The sequence below is a fragment of the Nelumbo nucifera genome, chromosome 5, assembly GCF_055504915.1.
Source record: "Nelumbo nucifera cultivar China Antique chromosome 5, China Antique-T2T, whole genome shotgun sequence".
NCBI classification, from domain to species: Eukaryota; Viridiplantae; Streptophyta; class Magnoliopsida; order Proteales; family Nelumbonaceae; genus Nelumbo; species Nelumbo nucifera.
In genome coordinates this window covers 50050326-50078267 of record NC_142653.1, presented here as the reverse complement: position 1 = coordinate 50078267, position 27942 = coordinate 50050326, and the positions used below count along the sequence as shown (strand labels likewise).

The window sequence follows — 27942 nt, the reverse complement described above, 5'->3', positions numbered from 1 at the left end:
CGCCCCATAGAATACGCCCAAAAATGTCCCATAATACATCCGACCGTATATTGAGAATATTTTTCTATCATAAGTATGGAAGATGTTCCGAATGCACGCTGAGATGTAGATGTTGGCGTTTTTACCTTTGCGCTCTGTGGGGCGTAGATGTGAAGTCTGGTTTGGTTGGCCTAAATCCATCTCATCCCAATTCGAAATGACATTAGTCTCCTTCTGCGACTAGTTTCATGCTATTTCCGCGCGTTAACCCGTGAAGGCTCCTTGATCCCCCTAAACAAATACCCCACTAACCTCGATATGCAATTTTCTCTCTCCCCCGGCCTCGACCGTTGCAATAACCTTTGCCTTCGACACTCTCCCTTGTCTCTTATTTTTGCAGAAAATTTGCAAGCACGTTTACAACTGAGATAAGCAAGAAAGGTAGAGGAAGGACATCATTATTGCTCATTGAAATCTGATAGATAAGCTCGTTTTTTTCATTCAATGGGGAGAATTCCCAAGAGGGCAAACGACGTTTACAATGGTGCTATGCTGCTTGCCTCTTCAGAATTCCTAAATCGAGCCTAATCCACTGGCGGATTCTTGTATCTTCTGAGAAATTACAACAAATCTAAGATGCCCAAATGACGAGCAAGGTTGCTATTATATAGGCATTCAGAAAAAAAAAAAGGTTACTATGATATACTTTTCTCTTCCCACAGTTTCTGTATTTTTTAATCTGTGATATTCTATTGATGTGTGTTCTGATATTGTTTATGGTGTATGTGTTTAAATTCGAAGTTGGAATTCTAATTAAATTCTTAGAAATCGGTTTTGAACTAAAAAAAGTGGCGTGTCTCTGTAGTTAAATTCTTAGAATTCCAATTAAATTCTGTGACATACTTTTCCTTTTCCCTTTTTCACGGTGCGCGCTGCCGCCCACCCTTTTTCGTTATCAATGGTTGGTGTTTCTGGCCACTGTCTTAGTCGTCGATTCAGGCAGTACTCTCTCTCTCTCTCTCTCTCCCTCTCTCTCTGGTTCAATGTTTCTGCTAACTATTTATTTCCCCAAAACCCACTTGTGCAATCTTGATGTGAACAGATATCTTCTGACCATGAAATCTGGACGTGCTATGAATGGAATTTGATCAAATCTGACTCTCCTTGAATCGTCTTACCTGCCCACTCTAAGCTGTTGAAGTTTTTATTGTCTAGCATGGAGCGCACCTTGTAAACAAAGGTCTCTATACCCTCTACCTCTTTTCCAAGGACATGGACTTCTTCCACTTCAAGTTTCTTATTCTTTTCACCTTGACAGTAAGTTGCTTTCAAATTTATATATAATCCAAAAATTTGAAGGTCCCAACTTGGTAAGGTGTTTGGCTGGTTGCGGCAAAGGCTTATGTAGCCAAGCTGAAAAGAAAAAGTAAAAATTAAAAGGTGCAACTAATGAATTACCAAAGGGGCTTCGAGGGAGACATATTAGTAATGTTGAATGGCACAATTGACCGGCCAGGTCTTAGAAGCATTTTGCCAGTATTGGTTCTTGGAGCTGGAGTTAGTTTAGACATGGAAGAGAGAAGCAGCTTGACACCGACACAGTAGATCAATTTGAAAATATTGTTATGAATTCATGATTTCAGGAATTAGAATGATAAGGTGAAATCAAGGTCTTTTTCAACTTTCTTGCCATTCATTATCTAGACTATATTTTGCCATTCTAGGAATTTGATTTTTTTTTTCCATTTTCCTTCTAAAAAATTGATCCATGTATTCATAGTTTTCAAAGCACCAAGGTGAGGCTAGACTTTTGTCATCCTAATTTTGTTTTTTTTTTTGTTTTTTTATGGTGCTAATTTGCTAGATTTTTGTTGATGAGAATGCTATTATGTTCTTTGTTCTTCCAGAAGAATTTGTTATTATCAGAAACTGAACAACTGGCCTAATTGCTTCTCATTCTGATGATATGGTCTACCTTAGGCTTTGTGTGGCCAAGTGAACCTGTATAAAAAAAAGAACTGAACCAAGTCAAGGGGCTAGGGGCATTCACAAGAATCAGTAACATCATTGAAAAAAATAATTCCATGCCAACATTTTTAAAACCAATCGTGAGTTAAATGAAGCAATGCGACACATCTGACTCAACAATATACTTATTTTTCTATTTATTTCTTAAGAATCCAAATATTTGTTTAGGAGGGATGACTGGTATAGTTTTTATTAATAATATCCAATAGGACATTAAGAATTAGTAAGTTCTAAAATATGTAACGTATGGTGCACCATTTATGATGGTTATTCCCTGCAACCTGAAACAAAGAAGCTGGCTCAACAATTTCAGGCATATTAGTTACATGACATTACTTGCAGTTTGCTGACGACGTAATTCTTTTCTGTGATGATGTCAGCCCTTTTTCCTTAGGGTACCTCAAAGAACTTCTTAGTTCTTTTGAAAAGGTATCAAGCTTGAAGGTTAACCTAAGAAAAAACTGTGTTGTGGGCTTAAACCTATAAGAGTAGGAAATCTGTAGAATTGCAGGTCTCTTAGGAAATCTGTAGAATTGCAGGTCTCTTAGTTCTTTTGAACCCCCAACCCAGCCATTAGACTCAAAAAAAAGCAAAAAGCGCAAAATTTTAAAAAGGCGCACGCTTGGGTTGAGGCGCAAGGCGCATCAGGCGCACACCTAGGCGCACCAGGTGCATGCCTTTTGAAAGAGGTGCGCCTAGGACCTGGGCGAGGCGCATACCCCAAAATGTGCCTCGCCTATGCACCTAGGTGCGCCTTTTAAATCACTGCACACACTAAAGCCTGAGTGTGGGTATGGAACCCCACACTCGTGGCTAACCAACTATTTCTTGAAGGGTGAAGAGGGAATTGGAGCTCGGCAATCAACTGCTCCTTGAAGATGGTAATTTTGTCATCATCGTGTTCCTAGGGAAACCCTTTCAAGGGTAGGTTATAACCATAGTGGTCGAGGAACTTATATAGGACAGCCAATGCACTAATCTTCTCGGGCATCAGGATAGAAGGACTGAAGCAATCTGGCCCCCGAGAAGGACGAGTGCGACAAGAAGATGACGCCTTTTAATCTGAAGCCTTCTGCTCCTGAACCGAGGTGTCCACCTCGGCTGGATTGGACTTTGAGCTATGGGCCGATGTGACCTTGTCGGTTGGGACAGATTCTAACTCTTGGGCTGAGGTGCCCTCCTCGGATCGATTGGACTCACCACTCATGTCAAAAAGGCTACCTGTACTACCAGACATGCCGAAGTGAAAGACTGAAATAGACAAAGGCAAGAAAAGAAGACTTACTTAAGGGAGTGGACAATCTCGGAGACAAGATAAAAACCACCGACCTGGAAGCTAGTGCGCGACCTCCCGAATGCGAAAATTCAGAATATGACAAGGTGAATGGGACCCCAAGGCCCCTATTTATAGCCACATTAGTCGATCTTGGATGGCTTAGATTAGTTTGATCCGACGACTTGTGAAAACTGATCGCACGACTTTCAAGGTTGAAACCGGTTGAGCACGCGTTTTGACGTCCGCAGAGTTTTTAACCTGAGTGACGTCTGTGCGTCCTCGATATGTGACCTGGCTTTACGATTGAGTCGGTTGGGTCATCACGATCTGACCTCTGGACCGGACCTTGACTAGGACGAAGACCGGGCCAAATTCACCTAAGCTCGTCATGAACTCCCCACACCGGGTCAGGACCCCTGGCACGGTGAGTGGGGGGCAATTAATGAGGGGTGATTTGGCTTGACCTATTCATACACGGACACGTGGAGGCGACCTGCTGATTGGACGATGACTCGACACTTTCGGTCACCTCAGTAGGCCAAGTCACCTCGAGTACCTCGGGCACCTCAGCTAGGACCATGGTCCGTACAGCTCATGACGGCCTGACCTGCCGAAGTGGCACGTAGCCAACTTCTAGAAGCAAGCCAGCTGTCTCCGACCTCTACGGGATCACGCCGCACAACATGTATGTAGGTCTTATCCTCATCCTGCCTGGATCGGACGGACTTGATAAGCCTTATCGGCTAGCACGAAGTCCGCCTCAAGGTGTGAAACGGACTCCTAGTAGAATGGGCTGAAGATCTCGGAAGTGTTTTGTGAGACCCACGGCAGTTCACCTATATAAAGGCACCAACCCCAACAATACAAGGTATGTGCAATTTACTGGTTACTAGCATCCTAGCATTCAAGCATTCAGCTCACTCAAACAAGAGTACTAACTTAAGCATCGGAGTGCCCACACCGGGTAAGCCACTCCAGATTCTCTAAGCCTTTCTCTTCTTGTAGTTCAACCGGCCAGCTAAGCAACCGACATCCGAGCTGCCCTCCAGCTAGGAGCAACCAGATCGCGCACAATCAATGAGTATGAAAAGTTTCTTCAGGCTTCCTCTCAACAGAACACTTCCCTTTCTAACTAGGGCACACTATAACTCCCCAATTTCACTAAGTATAAGAAATCCAAAATTACTAAAAATAGTAATTCATCTTTTACTAGAAATGGTAATGACGAAAATTACTATAAATACTGGTCAACTTGTTGACTAAGACTCTGACGATGGCTTGCAGAACACAAAATCCAACCAACTTAAATTCTCTAGAAGGGACACTTTCACATGCTTGATTGAGCTGAAATTCTACAATATTGGAGTGCCGTAAGTGCACTTTAATGCCACCAAATTTCATAAAATCAAACAGCATTTGACTGGTCAAACAGTCACTTCTTTTCCGGTTGATGATGCACTTTGCAAGGCTACTATTTGACCTCATCTTCCATTTCTTCCTTTGATTCCATATTTGTATCATTTACTCCTCCACACAGTTGGCTGATCTAGGACTGCATGGATCAATTCAAAGAATCTCTAAAGAATGCTCTAATACCAAGTAGAAAAGAACAGAAATAAAAAAAAGATTTAAGAATTAAGAGAAAAGAGGTAGAAGAAGGATTCCTGAGAGAAGAAGAAGGAGAAGATAAGAGAAAGGGAAGAGAAGTTTATACTTAAGAATAAAAAGAGATGCAATATCTAATATACCCTTAATAGGATGACTACTGCTAACACATCAATAAAGAAATTAAAAACAACACTGAACTAATGGGCCTTGGGTCCAATAACAGCAACTAATAACAAATAAATAAATAAATAATAGTAACTACTAAGAGCAAATCCTCAACAATAGCTACCAGTCACACAAGTCTTTCCATCATAGGAGGTATTGGGTTTCCACAAATTTCTTTTAATTCAGTTCTATCCACCTGGTTACGCATTAGAATTTGACTTCACTGTCAATTGACCATTATTACATTCCTTCCGCCATGTAGCATCTATTTTTCTTGGAGAAATTATTTGTTTTTCAAGCTTTTCAAGCAGAAACAAACATTCATCCACGTCTTTCTCCTGCAATGGTTTTCTTAATTTATTTTGGAGAATAGGCAAAGTATAATTGCACTATTGAGGACAATGGGAGAATCTCCTATTCCACAGTATTCAAAAGAAAAAAAGTGTGCCAGTTGCAAAATAGTGAATCTGTAGAAAGATTTGAAGCTTCTGCCCAGGAAAAGATCTTTGTAGTCATATTTCGGATTATTTCATTAGTCTGAGATGATTTATTTTCAAATATTCTTCTGTTTGTCTCCATTCATATGGTCCAAATGACAGCAGCAGGCAACATGAACCAAATGGTCACTCCAGCTACGATCAGGTCCTCACCATGCAAACTCTGTAAGAAATTATGAATCAATTGGTGTTCTGAATTTTGGACTCCAAATAACTTTTAACATTTCTGATTTCAAGGCATTTACTTGTTTTCTTCTAACTTACCTGTAAAGCCTAGGCAACCAATCACGAAGTCTGTCAATTTGCTCCAATCATCTTCCCAAAAATATATCCTGGATTCTCCAACTTCTAATCTAGTCAAGTTTAGGAATGCTTACTGAAAGCATTATAATGCCCTTCAACACTGGAACAACATACATGAAACCGCTGTTTCTATTTTTTTTTATTTTATCTTTTTTGTACTTTCTGTTCAAATCTCTATAATTATATCTGGTTTTTACGTCCTAGGATGAGACTTTTTCCTCAGTAAACCTTTTGTACTTAATGCTCAATTTTTTGTTTTAAGCATGTTGTTTTATTAGTTCTTTTGTATTTAGAGGGGGAGAGGGAGGTTATGATTAACAATATCATCATCCTTGTCCCAACTATATGGGGTTGGCTATATGAATCCTGTTTTGCTGTTCTGTTCTGTTTAATGGCATATCCTTTGTTAAATTATGAGTGCTTAAATCATTTTTTACCACTTCAACCCATGCCCTTTTTGGTCTACCCTTTGCCCCTCTATCCCCTTCTACTTGCAACAGATTACTTCTTACAGGTGTTGTCAATGGTCTTGTATGCATGTGACCAAACCATCTTTGTCACCTATTGGAGATACTTCTAATTTCCTTCAAACGACTTCATTTATGATCTTTCCGACCCTATCCTTTCTTGTTTTTCCACCCATCCATCTCAGTATACACATTTCTGCCACATAAAATTTTTGGACATACTGTCTCTTGATTGCTCAACATTCTGATCCATTCTGCATATGCACATAGATGTTCCTGTGTTGTTATAAAATATGCTCAACCAAACTTTCAGGAATTGTTGGTGATCCATTCTGCATATGCACATAGATGTTCCTGTCTTGTTACAAAATATGCTCAACCAAACTTTCAGGAATTGTTGGACCATTTTTTTTCTTTTGCCATGTGGTCTCAGTCTTTTGGGAAGTCTTATGCTCCTCTATAGACTGCTTTGAAAAGAGATGAACCAAAAAGGTCTGCAAAAAGTTTTTGATGCATTTGTGCACCTGTGGAAGACTTAAATGAGTTTACCAGAGGAATTCTGTTTTTTAATTGGTTTTCTGTTTCAGGAGCTGAACTGTAGATATTGTATAACAAAAGCTTTAAAGCCGTTTTTCACATTTTCATAGTTCATATTTTTTTATTACTTAACCAAAAGCAAGCGGGCAAAGCAAGCAAGCAAGAAAGAATGAATGAAAAAGAGTGGTTTTGAATGATTTCATGATTTTTTTTATCTTTTCTCTCACTTTCTTCTACTCAAAGTCAAAATGAATTAACCGGGAGTTAGCAAATATTATTTGTAATTCTACCCTAGTGCTAATTTTATAATTCCATTAGCATCTTCACTCTAATGATAGTTATATCTAGCAATTGTGAAAAATCTTTATTTTTTCTATTCTGTTGTTTCCCCTGAGTGATTAGCTATCTTTTCTTTGACTTTTACACCTGTTGTTTCAAGGATTCATGCTAAAGATGCTTATTGTTGAACCATGAAGGCATGGCAAGAAGTAGAGACAGAACTGAGGATTTTAAGGACACTGTTCGCTCTATAGCTCTTTCTCTAGGATATAATGAGGTTTGTTACTACTGTGAAAACCATATTTTTTTGGGTGTGTTTCTGTGGTTGGAATGACTTGCAACTTTAAGAGATGCAAATTTGTCAGTTATACTGAATTTATTTATTTTAGATCTATGTACATGGCATTTTCTTTTTTTGTTTTTTTTCAATATTATGCAGATGATACATATTTAGAGATATGCTTTCTCTTGTTTTGTAGAAAAAAGAGTGTTAGAATAGATACAAGGAAATTAGATGGCCTGAAGGCTGTCACTCATCACATAAACTGAGCCACAAAAAAGAGGAAAGAGCTACCTTAATCTGGTAGGGAAGGGCCCCGGTGAGAACTGCTCACCACAGGGGCTTCTTCGAGGGAGCCATGTCCTCCTGAATAAACAGAGAGAGAAAAGAGATAATTTTGAGGGAAACCGACCTACAAGGGGGTGAGTGTTCCCATGTAGCTTCCTCCCATGGCAAGTGGGTCCATTCTACTAGTACCTCCTGGACTAATGTGTTTCCTGCACATACCCAGTGCTGGTTAAGGAGTGCCTTGGGCTGGCCTTCTTCAGTAAATTGATGCTGGGTCTGACTGACAGTAGCTATGGGTGGGAGGGCCTTCTTCAGAAGTGAAATGTGAAAGACAGGGTGCAGGAAGTGTCTGGTAGCTTTAGTTGATTGGCAACTGCCCCTATACACTCAGTGATGCAAAATGGGCCAAAATACTTCAGGGAAAACATCTGCCACATTCTTTTGGCTATGGATAATTGGGGATAGGACTGGAGTTTCGGGTAAACCCAGTCGCCAACCTGGAACTCCAAGTGTCAGTGATGCTTGTCATAATGGGCCTTCATCAGTTGTTGATCAGCTGTTCATTCACTTTAGCCACCACCGTGGATCCCTTCTCATAGGGTAGGATGGGTGGAGGGTTCCACCCATATAAAGCCTGAAATGGAGTCATCCTTGTGGAAACATGATAGGTAGAGTAGTACCATAGATTGGCCCAAGGTAGTGAACATGCCCACTGCCTCAGTTTCTCTCTTGCAAAACATCTTGATATCTCTCCAAGCAACGGTTAACAACCTATGTCTGACCATCAGTTTGTGGGTGATAGGCTGGTGGAATGTAAGAGCTTACTGCCTTGGGCCTTGAAGCATCCAGTCCAAAAGCCACTCATAAAGGTGGGGTCCCCGGTTTGAGAGGATGGACTGGGGAGTGCCATGCAACCGTGTCACCTTCTGTATAAAGTGTCTTGCTACCAGGGCTGCAATAAATGGATGGGATAAAGCCACAAAGTAGCTATATTTGGTAAGTTGGTCTACGATGACCATGATGACAGATTCCCTCGTAGAGATTGGCAGACCAGTGATGAAGTCCAAACTCTCCTCATTCCAAACCTTGTCTGGTATAGGTAAGGGTTGCAATAATCTGGCAGGTTTTTGAGAGTCGTTTGTATTTCTGGCAAATTGTACATTGAGCAACCCAATCCTGGAACATCTTTCTCATACCCAGCCAATAGAAATGGGAAGATAGCCATTTGTAGGTTCTGAGGATACCAGAATGTCCTCCGGTTGCTGATCATGGAAGAGTTGGATGAGCTGATTTAATACTGGTGAGGAGGCAGGTGACACAAATCTACCCTTGTAGAGGGGATTTTGTCACGCCTAGTAGATTAGGAGGGAAAATCCAATATTGAGATTAGGAGGAGTCGGGTTATTGAGGACCAGCAGGAAATAGTTGAAGAAATTTGCAAATTCTATGGGAATCTTTTTAAAGCCATGCCTAGTAGATTTTATCACTTAGGGGAGCTGGATTTTCCGCAACTAGATGGGGAGCTGAAAGCATGGTTAGAAAGAGATTTTGAGGAAGATGAAGTGTTGAATGTGAAAATGAAAGAAGATAGGTGCCTGGACCAGATTGATTCAATATTGCTTTCTATAAGATGTCTTGGAATATCACAAAAAAGGATCTACTTGAGATGTTTAGGGAACTTTGGATGAAGAGGAAAATTGAAATGTTTGCAAATGCTACCTTCATTGCTTTGATTCCAAAGGTTGTAGGTGCAGCCAGGGTGAAGGATTTTAGGTTCTTGAGCTTACCTTCCATCCTCATCATCCTTGACATAGTTAGGTCGGTAAAAGCTTGCAATTATATCTCTGGAGCCTCTTCCTCGTCTTCTGAGTTGATATCGGCTTGTTGTTCGAGATCAGTTGGCTCATCTTCTTCGTCATCCATGTACAAGACAGCTTCTTACATTTATTGGGAGAGAACTTCTCGTCACAGTTGTAGCTGAGCCCACACTTTCTATGGGCCTGCATCTTTAACCAACTTAGCTTCTTTAGGCATTCAATGGAAGTTGGGATCTGGCTTGATTGGCTTTGCGCCCACTCATTTTAGGTATGATTAAGGTGGTGATTTGAGGATGGGTTCATGCTACTGCTAGTCTCTTCAATCAATTAAATCGTTCTTCTTGTAATCGGACCAGGCTTGCAACAGCCATAACCGTGGCCGGTTGCAACGCGCTGATTTCTAACCAAGTGCCCTCCTGGAGCCCTCCAAAACGGCTGATGAGTGCCTTCTCTGACTAGTTGAAAACGTAAGAGGCTAACTTCTCAAACTTGTTTTGATACTCTTTCACCGAACCATGCTACCGTAGCTTCGAGAGTTACTCATTGAAATCCTCATAGTTGGACAGGCCAAATTTAGAACATAGAGCTTCTAAGCAATCTGATGACGACAATTGGGGATGAGTTCGATGATACCATTAGTACCAAAATATCGCCTAATTTGCCTCCCCTTCCATATGGACAGTAGCAACTGCAACTCGTTGGTGGTCAAGGATGTCATTGTATTTGAAGAATCACTTGGCCTTGAAAATTCATGAGACGGGGTTGTCTTTGGAGAAGAGGGGGAAACCCAATTTTGCTTAATAGAAGGGATTCTCATTTGCCTTCGATTAATGCCTTGGGTTGGCCTTTTGTCATTGATGCTCATACTAGTTGGACATTGCTGTAATGGCCTTCTTTATCTCTTGTACCTTTCCAGTAACCTTCTGTAACTCTCCTTCAATCTTTGTTACCCGTTCATCCACTGCTTCTGACATGGTTGTCAAGATGATGCCTAGGCAATAAGGCATTCTTGGAGGGTCGCCTTGCCCAAACACCTACATATTTATATTTAAGGCACCACATAGTATTTTTATATTTTTATTTTATTTTATTAATAGGAGTACAATACATATTATTAGACTAAATTATTCATATTGTGGGTTTGTAGCATTAATATTATTATTCTTATGCTAGTTTTTTTTCTATTATTTTCCTTATTTGTTCGGGTTCAATTGATACAGAGGTCAGTGACATAGTCTTGAACCCTTTAGGACTTTAAAACCTGAATTGATAAGTAAGAAATAACTTGAAGATTTTATATAATTGACACACAAGAACAATCAATAGGACTTCATCATCTTTTGCTTCTTCCTAGGACCAAAACAAGGGCTTAACCCCTATGCTTTGTATGTTTACTTTCCTTTATTATTTTTCTTCTGATAATTATGTTGATTTTCTATCTTTTGATATGGGGTTTATACTTATTTCATGAGGATTATGGTAATTACTAGTTAAAGATTACTGCTTGTTATTATGAAGCCTAGGGAACTATCCTAGGATTTATATTTCTATATATATATATATATATATATTTAATTTTAAAATACTCATCACCTAGGCAACTGGGTGACATGGCGCTGCTGACCTAGTCACTGGCATTGGTGAACACTGATGGCTCTGAAATCAATTTGGTGAGAACTACTCACCACAGGGGCTTCTTTGATGAAACCCTTTCCTCCTGAACAAACAGAGAGAGAGAAGTAAGATAATTGAGGGAATCTGAGCTACCCAATTATTATTGAGGACTTCCTTATATAGGCTGTTGCAACCAGATTTGAAGGGCCCTTGGTATCGTAAGTAACTTGATTGATGTGGCCTAAAGATTTTAACATATTTGATAGGCGGTTTAAGGCCTTGGGCATCATTTGGTCCTGGCTGGTGTGTAGTGGAATAGTGGGCTGGGCCTTTCTGTATGGGCTGAGCCTTATTAGGCCCAAATACAACTAATTCCTGGAAACACTGCTTTCAGGTAAGTAATCCACTATGCTATTAGCAAATCTCCAAATCCTTGGAACTAGATAGTCTTTCTTGCAGCTAATGGCCTGGCTTCCCTGATACAGTGCCAATAAACCCAATGAGTCTCACCTCCCTCTCATCCAACTCATCACTACCTAAGAGTCACTGGGCTTCCATCTACTCTAGGATAACCAAGAGGAGAAGATATTCTTGTTGTTATTCAAGTTAATTGTTGCTTTCATCTTTTCCTTCTCAGAATCTTGGTAATGTGGTTTGAAAGATTTTTGTCGTATATCAAACAGAGTCAACTTACAATCATGAATCATTAAAATGTCTTTGTTCTCTCATATAGCCTGCCATGGCATGTATGCCATTGTGAAACAGACATGTGGGTTTGGACGCTTGGGTCTAAGTAAATTCAATATTCTGAGATATTACTAACAAAAATTGGATTTTATTAAATTAATAAATAGCACTATGTGCACTATTTATTTGTTATCCTTCTTACACATTATATTAGCTTTTCAAATATGACTTTTCTAACCAATGGTGGAGACACTTGATTTCCTATTTTGAACAATTTGGGAAATTTCCAGAATAATTATCAGATTAAACTATTTGTGAAGTAGTGATACAATTATACAAACAGTGTAAAAATGTTTATTGGTTGTCTTCTTTTCCCCTAAAATGCTTACAGTAATTTTCCTATAAATATATTTGGGATAAATAGGTTTGTCTGTTTTGATTTTAATTATTTACTTATTACTTATCCAAGAGGAATTACTAAACCAGTGTTGCCATATTGTGGATTTGACTTTTGACAGTCAAAAACGGCAGCTACATTGGCATCTTTCATTATGCATAAACCTCGCCAAAGATCAACTTTCACCAAAGCTGCACTTAGAACGGTATGTGCATGATTTAAAACTGTTATCTCAACTTGTTTTACATTTCATTGATATTAACTTTACTTTTATAGTTGATGCGTCATACTGGAAATCCTGGTTCAGCTTGCCATTTAAAAAGGTCTATTGTTATTTCTTTTTAAAGAAGGTAAAGTAATTTTATTGCCATTTAGGATAAATTAACAACAACGAACAATCGGTAGGGGCTCCAAGCACACAGTGACAGTATTCCCCCAACTATCAAAATACTTAAACAAAGTTGATTACAAAAAAGCGGGAAAAGATACCCTTTACCCTCTAATGAGACTGATTTTTAAAAATTTCCATGCAGATGAATTCTGGAAATTCTTGTCAACCAAGACCCAGGATCCCACCCTCCCCACCACCTTTCTAACCAGCTCAGAATATCGCTGCTGGAATAGTAGATTACACAACTCTTTCTTTATTAGATAAAGCATTCACTGACCAAGCACCGAGTAAATCTTTATGGAGTAAGGTTGAGTGAGACTAGCTCAGCTTTATGGCTGAGAGGAAATGAATATAGAGTTCCAGACTTTATGGTACGGTGAACGAAAATCTAATCTGTAGTCTCCACTACATTACACAGGCTGTATTTTGGGGGTCTGATTTTCACCCTTCTTCTGATTAATTTATGTTAACAGTTAAAGGAACTCATGGTAGGAATCTGTGTAATACTAATTTTTTTTTTTTGATATGTTAGCTCGAAAGCATCAAAACTTTGGAACAGTTCATCATGAAGCACTGGAAGGATTATGTGGATCCACATCGCGCCACTGAACAAGAAAGGGATAGTATTGAGCATGAAGTATGTTAATATAGTACCTATTCTTCTCATTTGTATCGGACCATATCCATATTGAAATTTCCATTCAAAGGCTGGTTTAATTTATCTTTTACTAATAAGTCATCACTGCTTATTTTTCAAGACAAGATTACATATTTTTTTTTCTTATAAGCACTACATATTTGTTTCTAAATGCTCATTTTCTGTAGGTTAGTGTCTTCATAAAAACATGCAAAGAACAGATAGATATTCTCAAAAATAGGATACATGATGAAGATACAAGTGGGAAGTCAAAGGCATGGCTTAGCATGCGGAGTGATAATTCTCATGTTGATATTGTAGCCCACAAACATGGTGTGGTATGGTTATGGCCTCTCTTGAATGTGCTCTTTTGGCATCTTTTAACTTGTGAATGTTCAATTTATAGAATCTATTACTATCTTGATTAATTTGGTCAACTCGTTTTCCTTCATTTGCAAATGCCTTAGTGGATATGCATTGGTAAGTAGTAGAAATGTAGTGCAAAGATATATGTTCTTCATTGTTATTGGTAATTTTCTTTTTCATTCTTTTATTGAAAACTTTCTTTTTTCAAATTGGTGCATTTCAAATTGATGCCTGCATACAAAAAGAGGGATATAGACACCTGTATGCCCTTTACAAAATGCATAACCATATAAGCTCATTTTTTCTGTGATTTTATGCAAATTAGTTAAAAATGTAATAGGAGGAAGAATAGATTGCCAAAAGACAATGGCACATCAACCTTCTTTGATTGGTTTCATCAATCTTCCCTTCCAGCTGATCCATGGTAATAGGTGCCTTTTTTATTTTATTCTTCTTTATTTCATACCATGTAAACCTGTGGAGAATAAAATAATAATAGTGGAGGGAAAAAATCTTTCATGGAAATAAAAGAGAGAGAAAAGGATTATGTCATGGCTCCATGTCATTCATAGGTCCCACTGTAGCAGTTGGATGCATGAAGTAGTTTCTTTGTGATGCAGTTGTATTAGATCCACTTTGCACCTTTAGCTGTCAAGTTTTGCAGATTCACCACTTCTGGAAATTTGGAAGAATAAAAATATGCCTTTGAGCCATCCTTAGATGATAATCTTAGTCATCATTAAGTTGCCGTTGAGGTTCTTTATTAGTTTATTTTCTTTTTTTGAGTTTATTAACTGGGGATATAATTGCATGGTAGTTGGTATCTAAGGAGTACACATCTTTAAGGAATTCTAGTCAGTTTTAAGAGTTCGAAGATGTAGGTTCTCATTTTAGATATGTATCCTAAACTTTTGAAGGAGGCAAATGAAATATAGATTGATGAGCAATATTTTCTTTGTTGTTTGGTGCAGACTCTAAACATTCTTCAGGATGCCAACTCCCTAACTCCCTCAAGCTATTAGGTGCCAAATCCTTGGTTATCCAATTTCCTTCCTCCTCCCCCCTTTTATTTCTACGGATCTGTTTTATTTATAGTTTGTAAAATTGTCATTATCTGAACACATCAGATATACAGTTCAATATCATGAGCATATTTGTCAAATTTGGATCAGTTGTACAAACCACAGCCCTTGTCAGATCTTTCTTTTTCCTGCTTCCTCTGTTTTTGCTTGTATTTTGGGCTGTTGTTTCTGAAGCTGTTGTAATTTGCTCATTGCTTTGAGCCTTTCTCTTGTATCTCTTGTTTATTTCTCTCTTTAATGAAAGTTTCTATTGATTATCAAAAATAAAAAAATTTTAATCATTCATAAAATCAGGATGCTCAATGGTCACTGGTTTAATCAGTAATTTATTTGTTCACCCCATGAAAGTTGTCTGAAATTTAGGACACAGAAAACCCCCTGGGTCACATGTTTACCAGCTTGACTGTCTTATGTGATTTGAGTTTGATAACACTTTGATTCTTGTCCTACTTCATTGTTCATGTCAATTATTTGTGGTCCAGGGTGGTGGCCATATATTATTTGTTAAATAGAGAAAGTTCTTTCCCAGAGTACCCATTCATGTTCACTTTTGGATTAAGGGGTGCTTAGCTGCTTGCCATATGGTTATTGAAGCAGTAGTGCTCTTATCCTTCAATTCCTTCCCTCAACATGCTCCTTTGAAAAATGTGTCAATTTGGTTTATATTTGCAATATTGCTTACTTAAGTAATTCCATTGTGTGTTACTCATATATGTACCAATAGTCTCTCCAGCACCTGTAAGAAGTGATCTATTGCAAGTTGAAGGGGCTAGAAGGGTTAGGGACAGACCAAAAAGGGCATAGGTTGAAGTAGTAAGAAATGATTAGAGTGCCAATAATTAACAATGGATATAGCTCTAAACAGAATGGAATGGCAAAACAGGATTTGTGTACCCGGCTCCATATAGTTGGGATAAGGCTTAGATGAAGGTGGTGGTGGTAGTGTTGGTGAATTATCTATACATCACGGCTTGCTTTCCTTTAATACATTCACTTTTTAATGAAAAAGAATAAGGATGTTTGATTTGTAACCTTATGTACCTTGGATGAGGTCTTACTGTGGGAAAATAAAAAAAGAAAAGAAACATCACCTAGCACTTGAAACTTACACTGATAAATTTTAATGTCAGTTTCAAGGAAAGCATGTTTGAGTACCTTTTCCTAGTTCATTTGCTGAGTTTTCATTTATACTACATTTTCTCTTGACAGTTAATTTGGTAAACTTCAGGTTTTGATTTTAAGTGAGAAACTTCATTCGGTCACGTCTCAATTTGACCAACTAAGGGCCATACGCTTCCAGGATGCTGTTAATAAAGCAATACCTAGACGAAAAATGCACCAGGTTACCAATTCAAATTCACCAATTATCTCCAAATCTAATCATTCAGAGGTCAAGGAGCCAGATGAGCTCCCATCTGAACATCTAAGAGTTCAGCAGCAATTCTTGGATGATGAAACGCGTGCTCTTCAGGTAATTGTAATATTTGTCTTCTGAGGGTTAAAGTTTTCTTTATTCTGGTCATTCCTTTTATGTAAATTGCTTGCTCTACTTTTGCAGGTGGAGTTGACTAATCTTTTAGATACTGTTCAAGAAACTGAAACTAAAATGGTGGAGATGTCCGCATTGAATCATCTGATGGCCACACATGTTCTTCAACAGGCTCAACAGATAGAGCTTCTGTATGAACAAGTCAGTAGCTGTTTGCTTATTCATAGGATTAACTTATTTGTCTACATTTTCTGCCATAAATTTACTGATTTTCACTGAGGGAAAATCAAAATATACTACCAAATATTTAAAGAAAATATCTTGTATGTAAAACCATTAGTTGTATAAAACAAGCCAAATGAAGTTGGTTTGGAAGAGAAACACTCCATTAAAGGTGCTGAAACAGCTTCAAATTCAAATCTGAATTTTCTATGAATTTTCTTTTGGAAAAATCATAACAAATCACAGAAGTTTTGCATGGCTGTAAAACCTATACCAAAAAATCCCTAAATTCAGGGAGATTTGAACCATATCAGTTCAAGGATGGTTGCCGCCACTCACACTAACTACTGACATCATCTGGCAGTGTTCTGATGACAGTAGGTTGGCTCTAGGGTAACGAACACCAGTAGAAGTCTACCCTGAATCCAGATGTTGCTCCGATACCAAGTCGACTAATGTGAAGCCAAAAGAAAAAGAGAGGGAAAAGAAGAGAAGAAGGGAAAAGAAGAGAAGAAGAAGAGAGTTTGAATGGTGTGTCTCAATTATTGTTTCACACCAAAGACAAATCTTTTATGTTTTGCTGAAAAGTACAAGTTTGCCTTACTTGGGCACCCAAATACAAAAGAAGAAAAAACCAAAAATACCTTACAACATTTGCATATTCTCAACAATTCCAAAGAAATGGCCACAGATGTACGAGGGAACAAGATTGAGGATGGTGTCTGACCCTATTTCATCATAGCCACTCCAAATCTCCTTTGAGAATGAGGGTTTTGGAGGCACTCTTGTTGTACCTCCACCTGCTCAGAACACTGATGCTCTAAGTACTAGTGTGCTCCCTACATTTGATGTTCCTGCTTCTGTTTCTGACCTTGACCTCCCTATAGCCCTATAAAAGGAAAATAAATACATATCATCTTCTTCTACTGCTCATAGTGTGTCCTCTTATATGTCTTATGGTCAGTTATCTCTTGGAAATGTCTCTTTTTTGGCCTCCATTTCATTTGTTCCTATTCCCAAGTCTATAACTGAGGCTATGAAATTACCTAAGTGAAGAGAAGCTATGCAAACTGAGATGAATGCTCTAGTGAAGAATGAGATGTGGGAGGTGCTGAATTACCTAGAGGAAAGGCTTCTGTTGGTTGCAAATAGGTGTTCACAATGAATATAAGTTAGATGGAAGTATTGAAAGGTATAAGGCCTGGTTGGTAGCAAAGGGTTACACAGACTTATGGGCTTGATAATGAAGAAACTTTTTCACTAGTTGCATAGATGCCATCTACATGTGTTCTACTATCATTAGCTGCTCATTTTGATTGGCTATTATGATAGTTTGATGTGAAATATGCCTTTTTGAATGGTGATCTAAATGAGATGTATATGATGGTTACCACTGGGATTTTATCCTGAGAAGCAAGGCTGTAGGGTTTGTAGATTCAGGAAGGCATTGTATCACCTGAAACAGTCACCTTATGCATGGTTTGACAGGTTCAGAAAGGCATTACAGAGAATTGGTTTTGAGCAATCCCTGTCAAATTATACTCTGTTCATGAAGAACGGAGAGCTGATTATTGTATACATTGGTGATATTTTGGTGACAAGTAGTGATATAGGTGGAATTGCATAGCTTAAGTAGTTCATAGCCTCAAAATTTGAAATCAAGGATTTGGGGGAACTGTGGTACTTTCTTGGAATTGAGGTAGCTAGATCTAAACATGACATCTATATCTCTTAAAAGAAGTATGTGCTAGACTTAAGGGCACGGGGAAGTTGGGAGTAAAGCTAGTAGGTACACATATTGAGCCTTGACATAAGACTTGTGCTACGAAGGGGAGCTCCTTGAGGACCATGCCATGTATTGAAGACTTGTAGGGAGACTTCCTATCTTTGTATGACTCATTCAGATATCTTGTATGCAATTAGTGTTGTAAGCCAGTACATGCATACTCCTCGTACATCACATATGGCAGTAGTGGAGAGGGTCTTTGCTTGTCTGAAGGCTAGTCCTGGCAAGGGTATTTTGTATAAGAGGCATGAGTGCATGACCATCTGAAGGTGGGAATTCTACACTAATGTTGACTGGATTGAATCTCTAGATGACAGGAAATCTATTTCAGGATATTGTGCTTTTGTGGGTTGAAATATGGTATCTTAGAAGAGAAAGAAACAAAATGTGGTGGCTGGGTCTAATGCTGAGGGAGGTGGAATACTATGCTATGGCTCATATTTTATCAGAGGTTTTATGGTTGAGGTCTTTATTGGAGGAATTAGGTGTTCCTGTTCAGTTACCATTGTTGTTATATCGTGATAAGAAGGCTGTAATTAATATTGCTCATAACCCTATTCACCAAACGTATAGAAGTTAATCAACACATTATATAGGAGAAGGTTGTGCCTGGTGATGTTTGTATACCTTTTGTGAAATAAAATCTACAGCAATGTTTTAAAATAGCAGAGTCATGATGTGAGGCATTCCACTACCTGGAGACGTGAGCCATAGTTCAGAATGGAAGAGGTGTAAGCTTCCAGAGTACAAGGAGGGGTAAGCCTCCTTAAGAGGAGGGTGATGAGAAGGAAGTGGAGGAGAAAGAAGAGGAAGGAGGATTTTTTATTTACTTTTTAATAAAGATGTTTTATATTAGGGAAAATTCCACTTTAGTACCCTGAACTTTGGGGGTAGTGTCAAGTTAGTACTCAAACTTCAAACGTGTAACTGCAGTACCCAAGCTTTCAAAAAGTGTCAAGTTGATCCAAAACTGTTAACCAACGTTTAGTATCATATAAAAGGACAAAAATGCCCTTCACCTATCATCTAATTTTCACTGTTTGGCCCACCTCTATTCAGAATGGGAAGGAGGGAGGGCAAAAATGAGTGGTTGCCTTTGATTCCCTTTCTGACCCAGGGTGCATAATTTTAGGGCAAAAATGAGTGGTTGTTGAATCCTTGCAAATCTGAATTTTCAAAGGTTACTGTTCATTTTCCTCAAGCTCTTGAAACTCTGAATAGCAGCAACGATCTCCTATCTGGTCTTCCGGGAGCGGCAAGCTTCTTCCCAATCCCCCTCTCTTACTCTCTTTCTCCCATTCGTTTTTCTCTTCCCTCGACATTCTTCATCTCTTCCATTTCGATTTATCGCCGCTGCAACTCCTAGCAGTGGTGGTTTTCTCAGTTTTGGTCATCCCCCTCTCATTTCCTCATTTTTCTGCATCTCTCATCCTCTCATTTTACTCCCTCTAATATTTCTCATCATTTGGTACCTTGACTCCCTCTCTGCACAGTTGATCATCAGTAAAGCTACCATCACCGCAGCAATGTCCATCAATGGTGGTTCATTTATCTTCTTCTCCTCCATCGCTCTGTCTTCAGAATGATGACACCCCAGCTCGCCCTTGATTCCCGCATATGCAGCAAGGCCTAGGTTATCAACAAAAACTCCCCAGTTCGCCCCTGTTTCTTGATTCCTCCACTGGACTGACGCCCTGCTTACCGCTCTCCTCCATCATTCTGTCATCAGAACGATGACGCCCCAGCTCGTCCTTGATTCTGACATACTTAGCAAGGCCTAGGTTATCAACAAAAACGCCCCAGCTTGCCCCTGTTTCTTGATTCCTCCACCGGACTGATGCCCTGCTTACCGTACATTGAACTAGGCTGTATTCTAGATGTTATTTCTTGGGGATTTCTCTTCTCTGAATCAGCACACTAACATCAGCGTCTAAGGCTGTGAACTTCAACCTGAGTTCGCTGGCTCTGGCTCGGAAATCCATTTCCAGTAACTGTTGGTGTGTAAGAATCGATTTCCCAATTCTGAGATCGTTAGTGCCGATGCAGAGAGACTCAGAGAAGATAAAGGCTGTGAACTAGGCTGTATTCTAGATGTTATTTCCTGGGGATTTCTCTTCTCTGAATCAGCACACTAACGTCGGCGTCTAAGGCTGTGAACTTCAACCTGAGTTCGCTGGCTCTGGCTCGAAAATCCATTTCCAGTAACTGTTGGTGTCTAAGAATCGATTTCCCAATTCTGAGATCATTAGTGCCGACGCAGAGAGAAGATAAAGGTGTATGAGAGCTACTGTGAGGCAAGCATCTGAATCGACAGTTGAAATTGCGGATAACTGGTTTAAGTACAACCTCTGTTCTCTCACCAAGTCAATCCAACTGTGGCTCAGTGTTATTATGGTTCAGTCTTAAGGTAGAAGACAATGAACAGTGTTTTATTTTCAAGGGTTGTTTTGACATTTTGAAAAATTTTAAGTTGCACATGTCATCACATGATAAGATAACTGTCGGACTGTTAATGGTAGGGACCAACTTGACATTTACTTTAAGTTTGAGTACTTCAATGACACGTTTGAAAGTTCGGGTACTAACTTGACACTACCCTCAAAATTCAGGATACTAGAGTGGAATTTTTCCTTTAAATTAAGAAGAATGAAGATGCATAACACTAGTTGAACAATGAATATGCCCAAACTTTCATTCCCTTCCCTTCCCTTTCCTTTTCTTTCTTTACTCATATTTTCTTTTCTTTTCCTTTATTTTTCTCTCTTTTTTTGTCTTTTTTATGTGAGGTGCATGAGGTGTACACCTCTAGCACACTCTGTGAAAAGGAGTATGAGGCATACGCCTTAGAGGCATCAATGCATCTGGCATATGCCTTAGGGCATTTTGTGGGGTGCCTCTCTTGGAGGTGTGCCTCCAGGAATATGCTGCCCACACCTTTTAAAACACTAATCAATAACGGGCAGACATTTTCACAAAGGGAGTTCCTAAAGCTTTGATGCAGGTCACACTGAGCAAGCTGGGCATAACTGATATCTATGCTCAACTTGACCCGGGGGAGGGAGTGTAGAAAAGAGTATTGACACACTATTTTGGGGTTTTCTGGGCCTATTATGACTGTTACTCTATTGTTTATGTTTGTCTTTTCTTATTATTGGGATTGGGCCTTATTATTTTTATTTTTTTCTTATAGTTTTAAGTTGTCACAATTCACATGGTGGTTACATGACCACTTTAGTTACAAGTTACAACTGCCCTATGAGGGGCTCTGATGTAATTTGCTTCATATTAGTCCTTGAATATAAAAGTAAATGGGAGACTAACAGTCCCTAACGATCTCTTCTTCTCTTCTTTTCATACTGTTTCCTCATCTAAAAACTCACCACCCAGAAGTCTGGTAGACAAGTATTTCATTTGCTCCTCTAGAAGTAGCATCTTTATTTAAGCTAAGATTTAGTATTTCTTTCTTTATTGATCCCAAAGGCTTCCTATTCCAAATATTGATATTTGATTTCAAGAAGTTTCTTCCAGAACTTGAATCCCTTCCATCTAACAATCATTCCCTTCCTCCCACTAGGATTTCGCAGTATCAAAAAAAAAAAAAAAAACCAATGGGTCTGTTAGCCACATGCCCTCAAATCTAAAGGGAGTTGGTCCACCCAGAATTCTCTCTTGCAATATCAAAATAGGGCAGTGGTCTGATACCAGCCAAGAGAGAGCGTGTCGAAAAAGTGATTTCCTTGATGTTTATCCCAAATTCCCAATCCACAAAAGTGAAACCTATCAAGTTTTGAGCATACAACGTTACTTTGAAAATTAGTCCAACTGGAAATTGATTATAGCAATGGGAGCTCTCTATGAAGAAATTGAATCTTCTTTTTCTAGTCATTGGTTGGGTTTATGTTCTTATTTTAAATCAACCATGGACCTTTCTATAAACCTTACCGCATGGAGTTCCTCCCAAAGTTCAGTTCTCTTCTTTCCTTAGTTGTTGGATCCATATATGTGTTGAGTGGGGCCACTGATTTGTGTTGTTGAGTGGGCCGGTCTGTGTTTAGTTTATTTTCTTTTAAATTAAGAAGTTGTTGGTCCTTGGGCCCATTAGTTTTTATTTTTAAAAGGGTTGTAACTATTTAGTTTGAGTTGCCGCCCTACTAAGGGCATCTTTGTAATATCTCATATTTAAGTTAAATATAAATAGAATGAGGGGTTGGCGGCTAGGGTTATGACACACAATCCTAGTTGACCTTCTCCTTTCTTCCCTTTTCTCTTTCTATTGCTGAAATCTACAACTTTCTCCTCTTTCTTTCACAAGAAGCTTGACCGAATCAGCAGATAGTGGTTTCTACTTGGTATCAGAGCAGGTTGAAGGTTCTGGAAGTGATTCTCTCATGCAGCCCTAAATCGACCGACTGCATGGAGATTTAAGAGGCTGATCGAAGCTCTCAAGTAAGCCCAATTTTTGGATTTTCTTGATGGATCTGTATGCCCTATAGCTGGTCTAGGGTTTCTCATCAGAATCAGGAAAAACTGGAGAAAGGGGAAGAGTCCTGTTTTTGTTGGACTCTTCAATTTTGACCTAGATAGTGGTGCCCTATTTTTCTAGGGTTCCTTGGAGTTTTTTATAAGGGTCGATTCAAGTCCCACGTGGTTTGGAGGCTTCTAGAGAGGGCGGTTGCTTTTTCTCTCTCTTCTCCCATCCCACAGAAAATGAATCTTTCATGGGAAGAAAGTCCAGGACACCGAAGGAGTGTCGTTGGTTTTAGAAGGTGTTTTGTTTGTTCTTGCTGCATTTTTTATTTGTTTTCTATACCCTTTTGAGAAGCATGGAGGGACACAGAGTTGAATATAAGCCCGAGAATGAAATGAGACCTGTGGGAGGAGGTGCTGGAGACCCCTTCGGAGCTGGGACCATTACTACAGTTAGGTTGGATGGTACAAACTACATGGAATGGTCCCAATCTGCAAAGATGGCCATTGGGGCTCATGGAAAATTGGGCTATATTACTAGTGAAGAGGTGAAACCTGAAACTGGCAACTCCCGGTGGGTGCAGGAAAATTATATGGTAATGACATGGTTGTGTAATTCCATGTTGCCACATATAAGTAAAAATTTTTTATGGGCAAATACTGCTAAGGAGATATGGGATGGGGTTGTAGAAACCTATTCACAAAAGGAGAATGTTGCTAGGGCTTATCAACTGAGAAATCAGATTATTGCTACAAGGCAGGGAGATAGATCTGTTGCAGCCTATTTTTCAGTCCTTAAGACCCTGCGGCAGGAGATCAACCATCTAGAGACTTTTGCTTGGGAAACCACCAAGGATGCAACTACCTATCAAAGACACTTAGAGAAGTATAGGGTGTTCGAATTCCTTGCTGGCCTTAACCCTGAGTATGACATTGCACGACAGCATCTTCTTTCCAGGGACAGTGTCACTCTCTCCCAAGCATATGCCTTTGTATCAGGAGAGGAGTGCAGGAAGGATGTAATGATGAAGAATCTCATTTCTGATCAGTCCGCTATGGTAAGTGCTGTGAAATATAAACAGAATGGCAATGAAAACATGAAGGAAAACAAAAGGGACTTAGTCTGTGACTACTGTAAGAAGCCTAAGCATACAAGAGATACTTGTTGGAAGCTTCACCCACATCTTGTGCCGAGATTGAAGAATAAGAAAGGAAATGCGCACATGGCAGTTACTGGTAACACTCCGGCCCCCCCTACTACAGCTGCTTTGGAGTCCGTTGCAGCTGCTGTAGTAAGGGCCGAGCTTGAGAGGTTTGGGTTACTTTTGAATCAGAGGGATACAACAAGGTACAGGTAGCACAGGTGGAGCTCACTCTACCTCCTTTGCCCACACAGGTAGTTCACATGTCACTGCAAAATATGTTTCTGCTTCAGGTAAGGAGAGATCTCCTTGGATTATAGACTTTGGAGCCTCAGAGCACATGACCCATTGCTCCACTATTTTCTCCTCTTACCAGCTCTGTTCTGGCAGAGATAGGGTCTCCACAGCTGATGGATCCCATGTTCCTATTGCTAGGAAGGGATCTGTCAAGATTAATGATTCCATTTGTTTATCCTCTGTCCTCCATGGCAAAGAAATGTGTCTTCCTTGGATATGCAGAGAATCAGAAAGGATACCGTTGCTATGATCCAGTCTCTAGGAACCGGTTTGTTACTATGGACATTACCATTTTTGAATCTATGTTCTTCTCAAGGAATCCTTCTCAGGGGGAGTGTTTTGGGGAAGTAAGTCAGTAGTCTATCCCTCTCCCAGTTCCAGTCCCTGCGTCTACTCTTGTGGTTGACCACCACCCGATGTCACCTACCTTGCCACCTCCTTTGCATTCTGTCTCACAGCATTACTCATGGCAGAGACTTCATAAGGCAGTTGATTCCGCTACAGCAGAACTCACACCACTTCCTGTCGATGATCCCTTGGAGACTCCAGATTCGGCTAATACAGATTCAGGTATTCCTCTTGATCCCACTACTATTTCATTTCCCATTGGTCCTACTAACACTGTTACAGATAACCTTGATCTCCCTATTGCTCTTAGAAAAGGGAAGAGAAAGTGCATTGCTCATTGTATTTCACAGTACTTATCCTACAGTGGACTTTCTCCTTCCTACCGTACTTTTCTCTCTTCTCTTGATTCAGTGTCTATACCCAAGGGTGTTAGTGAGGTTCTCTCCAAACCTGAGTGGAAGACAGCTATGCAGGAAGAGATGGAGGCTTTGATTAAGAATCAGACATGGGAGATTGTGGACCTACCAGAAGGCAAGGAGACAATTGGATGCATATGGGTTTACACAGTAAAGTATAAGGTAGATGGAAGTATAGAGAGGTACAAGGAAAGACTTGTTGCAAAAGGGTACACACAGACCTATGGCATTGATTATCTAGAGACATTTGCGCCAGTTGCAAAGATGACCTCTATTCGGATACTCCTTTCTTTTGCTGCCTCATACTCTTGGCCCTTGTTTCAATTGGATGTGAAGAATGCTTTCCTAAATGCGGATCTGCAAGAAGAGGTGTATATGGATATTCCACCTGGTTTTTATGATAGTGCTGAAAAGGAAAAGGTATGCAAGCTGAAGAAGTCACTATATGGCTTGAAACAATCTCCCGAGCATGGTTTGATAGATTCAGAAAGGCCCTGATTGTTTTTGGCTACACTCAAACTCAATCTGATCACACCTTGTTTGTGAAGCGCAGGGGATCTTTGGTGTTAATCCTAATTGTTTATGTGGATGATATTGTTGTCACTGGGAATGATCTGTGTGAGATTGATAGTCTGAAGAGGAACCTGCATAAGGAATTTGAGATTAAGGATCTTGGAGAACTAAGATACTTCTTAGGCATCGAAGTTGCAAGATCGAAACATGGAATTTTTATCTCTCAAAGGAAGTATGTCTTGGACCTTCTCCAAGAGACGGGGAAGCTTGGAACAAAGGCAGCTAGCACCCCCATTGATCAGAACCATTGAATCAGTGCATCAGAAGGTGAACCAGTAAAGGACCTTGGGAGATACCAAAGACTTGTGGGTCGGCTACTATACTTGTGTATGACAAGACCGGACATCTCCTATGCAGTAAGTGTAGTGAGTCAATACATGCATGCTCCATGAGATCAGCACTGGAAGGCAGTTGACATGATCCTTGCTTATTTGAAGGGACATCTAGGCAGAGGCATATTGTTTACTGATCATGGACAGCTGAAGCTAGAGGCTTATATAGATGCGGATTGGGCAGGATGTCTTGATGACAGAAGATCAACTTCAGGAGTGTGCACCCTAATTGGGGGTAACCTAGTCTCATGGAAGAGTAAAAAACAAACAGTTGTGGCAAGATCAAGTGCAGAAGCCGAATATAGGGCCATGGCACATGGAGTTTCAGAACTTCTTTGGATCCGTTCTCTGTTAGAAGAAATCGGTGTACAGGCAGAAGAACCTATGATGCTATACTGTGATAACCAGGCAGCAATTAATATTGCCTATAATCCAGTTCAGCATGACCGAACTAAGCACATTGAAGTAGATAGACATTTTATCAGAGAAAGGGTAACTTCTGGAGAAGTTTGTCTTCCATACATTTCTTCTGATCTGGAGCTTGCTGATGTTCTCACAAAAGGCGTTGCAAAGAATAAGCTGGAGCATGATCTATGCAAGTTGGGAATGTGTGACATCTACTCCCAACTTGAGGGGGAGTGTTGAGTGGGGCCACCGATTTGTGTTGTTGAGTGGGCCGATCTGTGTTTAGTTTATTTTCTTTTAAATTAAGAAGTTGTTGGGCGTTGGGCCCATTAGTTTTTATTTTTTAAAGGGTTGTAACTATTTAGTTAAATATAAATAGAATGAGGGGCTGGCGGCTAGGGTTATGACACACAATCCTAGTTGACCTTCTCCTTTCTTCCCTTTTCTCTTTCTATTGCTGAAATCTACAACTTTCTCCTCTTTCTTTCACAAGAAGCTTGACCAAATCAGCAGATAGTGATTTCTACTATATGTTTCCAATTACACACTCAAATCCATCTTCAATTCCTCTCACCTTGATTGAGTTCATGATTGCTTTAATTCTTCTGCTCTCTCAAAAACTTCTGAATTCTAGAGAGTGATAGCTCCCCCCGCCCCCTTCCGGGTCCCTGGCCTGATTGTCCCCTATAAGAGGCCTATGACCAATTAATATTCCTTACTACCAGCAAATTCACATTTGATAAATGTGCTTCAGGTAACCCAGACCTGGTGTGAGTGTGGCTTTTAGAGACAAGGTGGTCTTCCTAGGTCCTGTTGGGGAAGGAAACTCCCTAAGGTTATAATTCATTGATCTTTTACAAGGTCTAAAGCTGGCTATATCTTCCGGTCGGAGTGGCCTGGTTGTGGAAGAGGCTGCAAAGTGGTGATTAATTGAACATCTAATGCAGATGAGCCTGCTTTCCCTTACAGATTTCTAGTGTAGTCAAAGGCCTTAGCTTCCACATTGCATACCTTACTTGGGTGGAATCCTAGGTTGGCTAATTCCTTTCTGGCTTAAGGTTATGATTGAGCCGACATCAGTCTGTTTTGGTTAAATTTCAACCTAATATACCCCAGTATGAGTTGCATCCCTAGGAAGAATACTAATTTTTAAGATGTTGACGGCATTCATCTTTTTTTTTTTTCTTATTTTGATTCTTGATGTTATTGGATCTGCTAATGTTTGTGAGACACCAAATTAAATGAAACTTTTTCTCAGGCAGTTGAAGCTACAAATAACGTGGAAATGGGTAACAAAGAGCTCTCTCAAGCCATGCAGCGCAACAGCAGTAGCAGAACTTTTCTTTTGCTTTTCTTATTTGTTCTTACTTTCTCAATCCTGTTTCTGGACTGGTACAATTAAATCTTTCTGCATTTCCATAATATTTTGGTTATTCACATCGTTTTCTTTACCTTTTTACCTTCCCTGTATTTTTTTATTGGAATATAGTTGTCAACGTATCCATGACAAAGGTAAGTGGATTTTCTGATCTCTACACATTGACGTTAAGGAGTTCAAATGCTCTGGTACCTACCTGTGGCAGCTCAAAAGTACCCGTGCTTTTGTCATCACAATTTCACAATCTTTTAAGGTAGTATTAACCTAAACCTATAGATGCAGTGGAATAGAATAAGTCTGTAATTATAGTTCAGTTTGGAAGTACAGATACAAATATGTACAGTGCAAACAAAATAATACAAAATACAATGTTTTGTACTCTATAAATT

General features: G+C 39.5%; 1 protein-coding gene across 11 annotated transcripts; it reads left to right on the top strand.

Moving 5' to 3' along the window:
- The first annotated feature begins 224 nt into the window (after positions 1 to 224).
- On the top strand, positions 225 to 27710 carry LOC104590370 (syntaxin-81-like). Of its 11 annotated transcripts, none has more exons than XM_010249011.3 (9): positions 225 to 670; positions 1082 to 1219; positions 7337 to 7416; positions 12344 to 12427; positions 13146 to 13250; positions 13439 to 13588; positions 15927 to 16169; positions 16257 to 16388; positions 27434 to 27710. In XM_010249011.3, exons 3-9 carry the CDS (start codon positions 7339 to 7341, stop codon positions 27575 to 27577), a joined length of 936 nt encoding a protein of 311 aa, XP_010247313.1. In that variant the 5' UTR covers positions 225 to 670; positions 1082 to 1219; positions 7337 to 7338; the 3' UTR covers positions 27578 to 27710. The 11 variants fall into 11 exon arrangements, with proteins under 11 accessions (XP_010247313.1, XP_088745103.1, XP_088745102.1 ...); XM_019196512.2 differs by lacking the exons at positions 225 to 670; positions 1082 to 1219 and adding exons at positions 12499 to 12545; positions 12756 to 13045 and having other exon boundaries at positions 7367 to 7416; XM_088888977.1 differs by lacking the exon at positions 1082 to 1219 and having other exon boundaries at positions 225 to 667; positions 7336 to 7416.
- The last annotated feature ends 232 nt before the right edge of the window (positions 27711 to 27942 follow it).

Coding starts and splice junctions, on each gene's coding strand:
- LOC104590370 (XM_010249007.3), top strand. CDS start 5,640: ATGGTCCAAATGACAGCAGCAGGCAACATGAACCAAATGGTCACTCCA. Junction 5,719..7,336: donor GTCCTCACCATGCAAACTCT/GTAAGAAATTAT, acceptor TGAACCATGAAG/GCATGGCAAGAAGTAGAGAC. Junction 7,417..12,343: donor TTTCTCTAGGATATAATGAG/GTTTGTTACTAC, acceptor GACTTTTGACAG/TCAAAAACGGCAGCTACATT.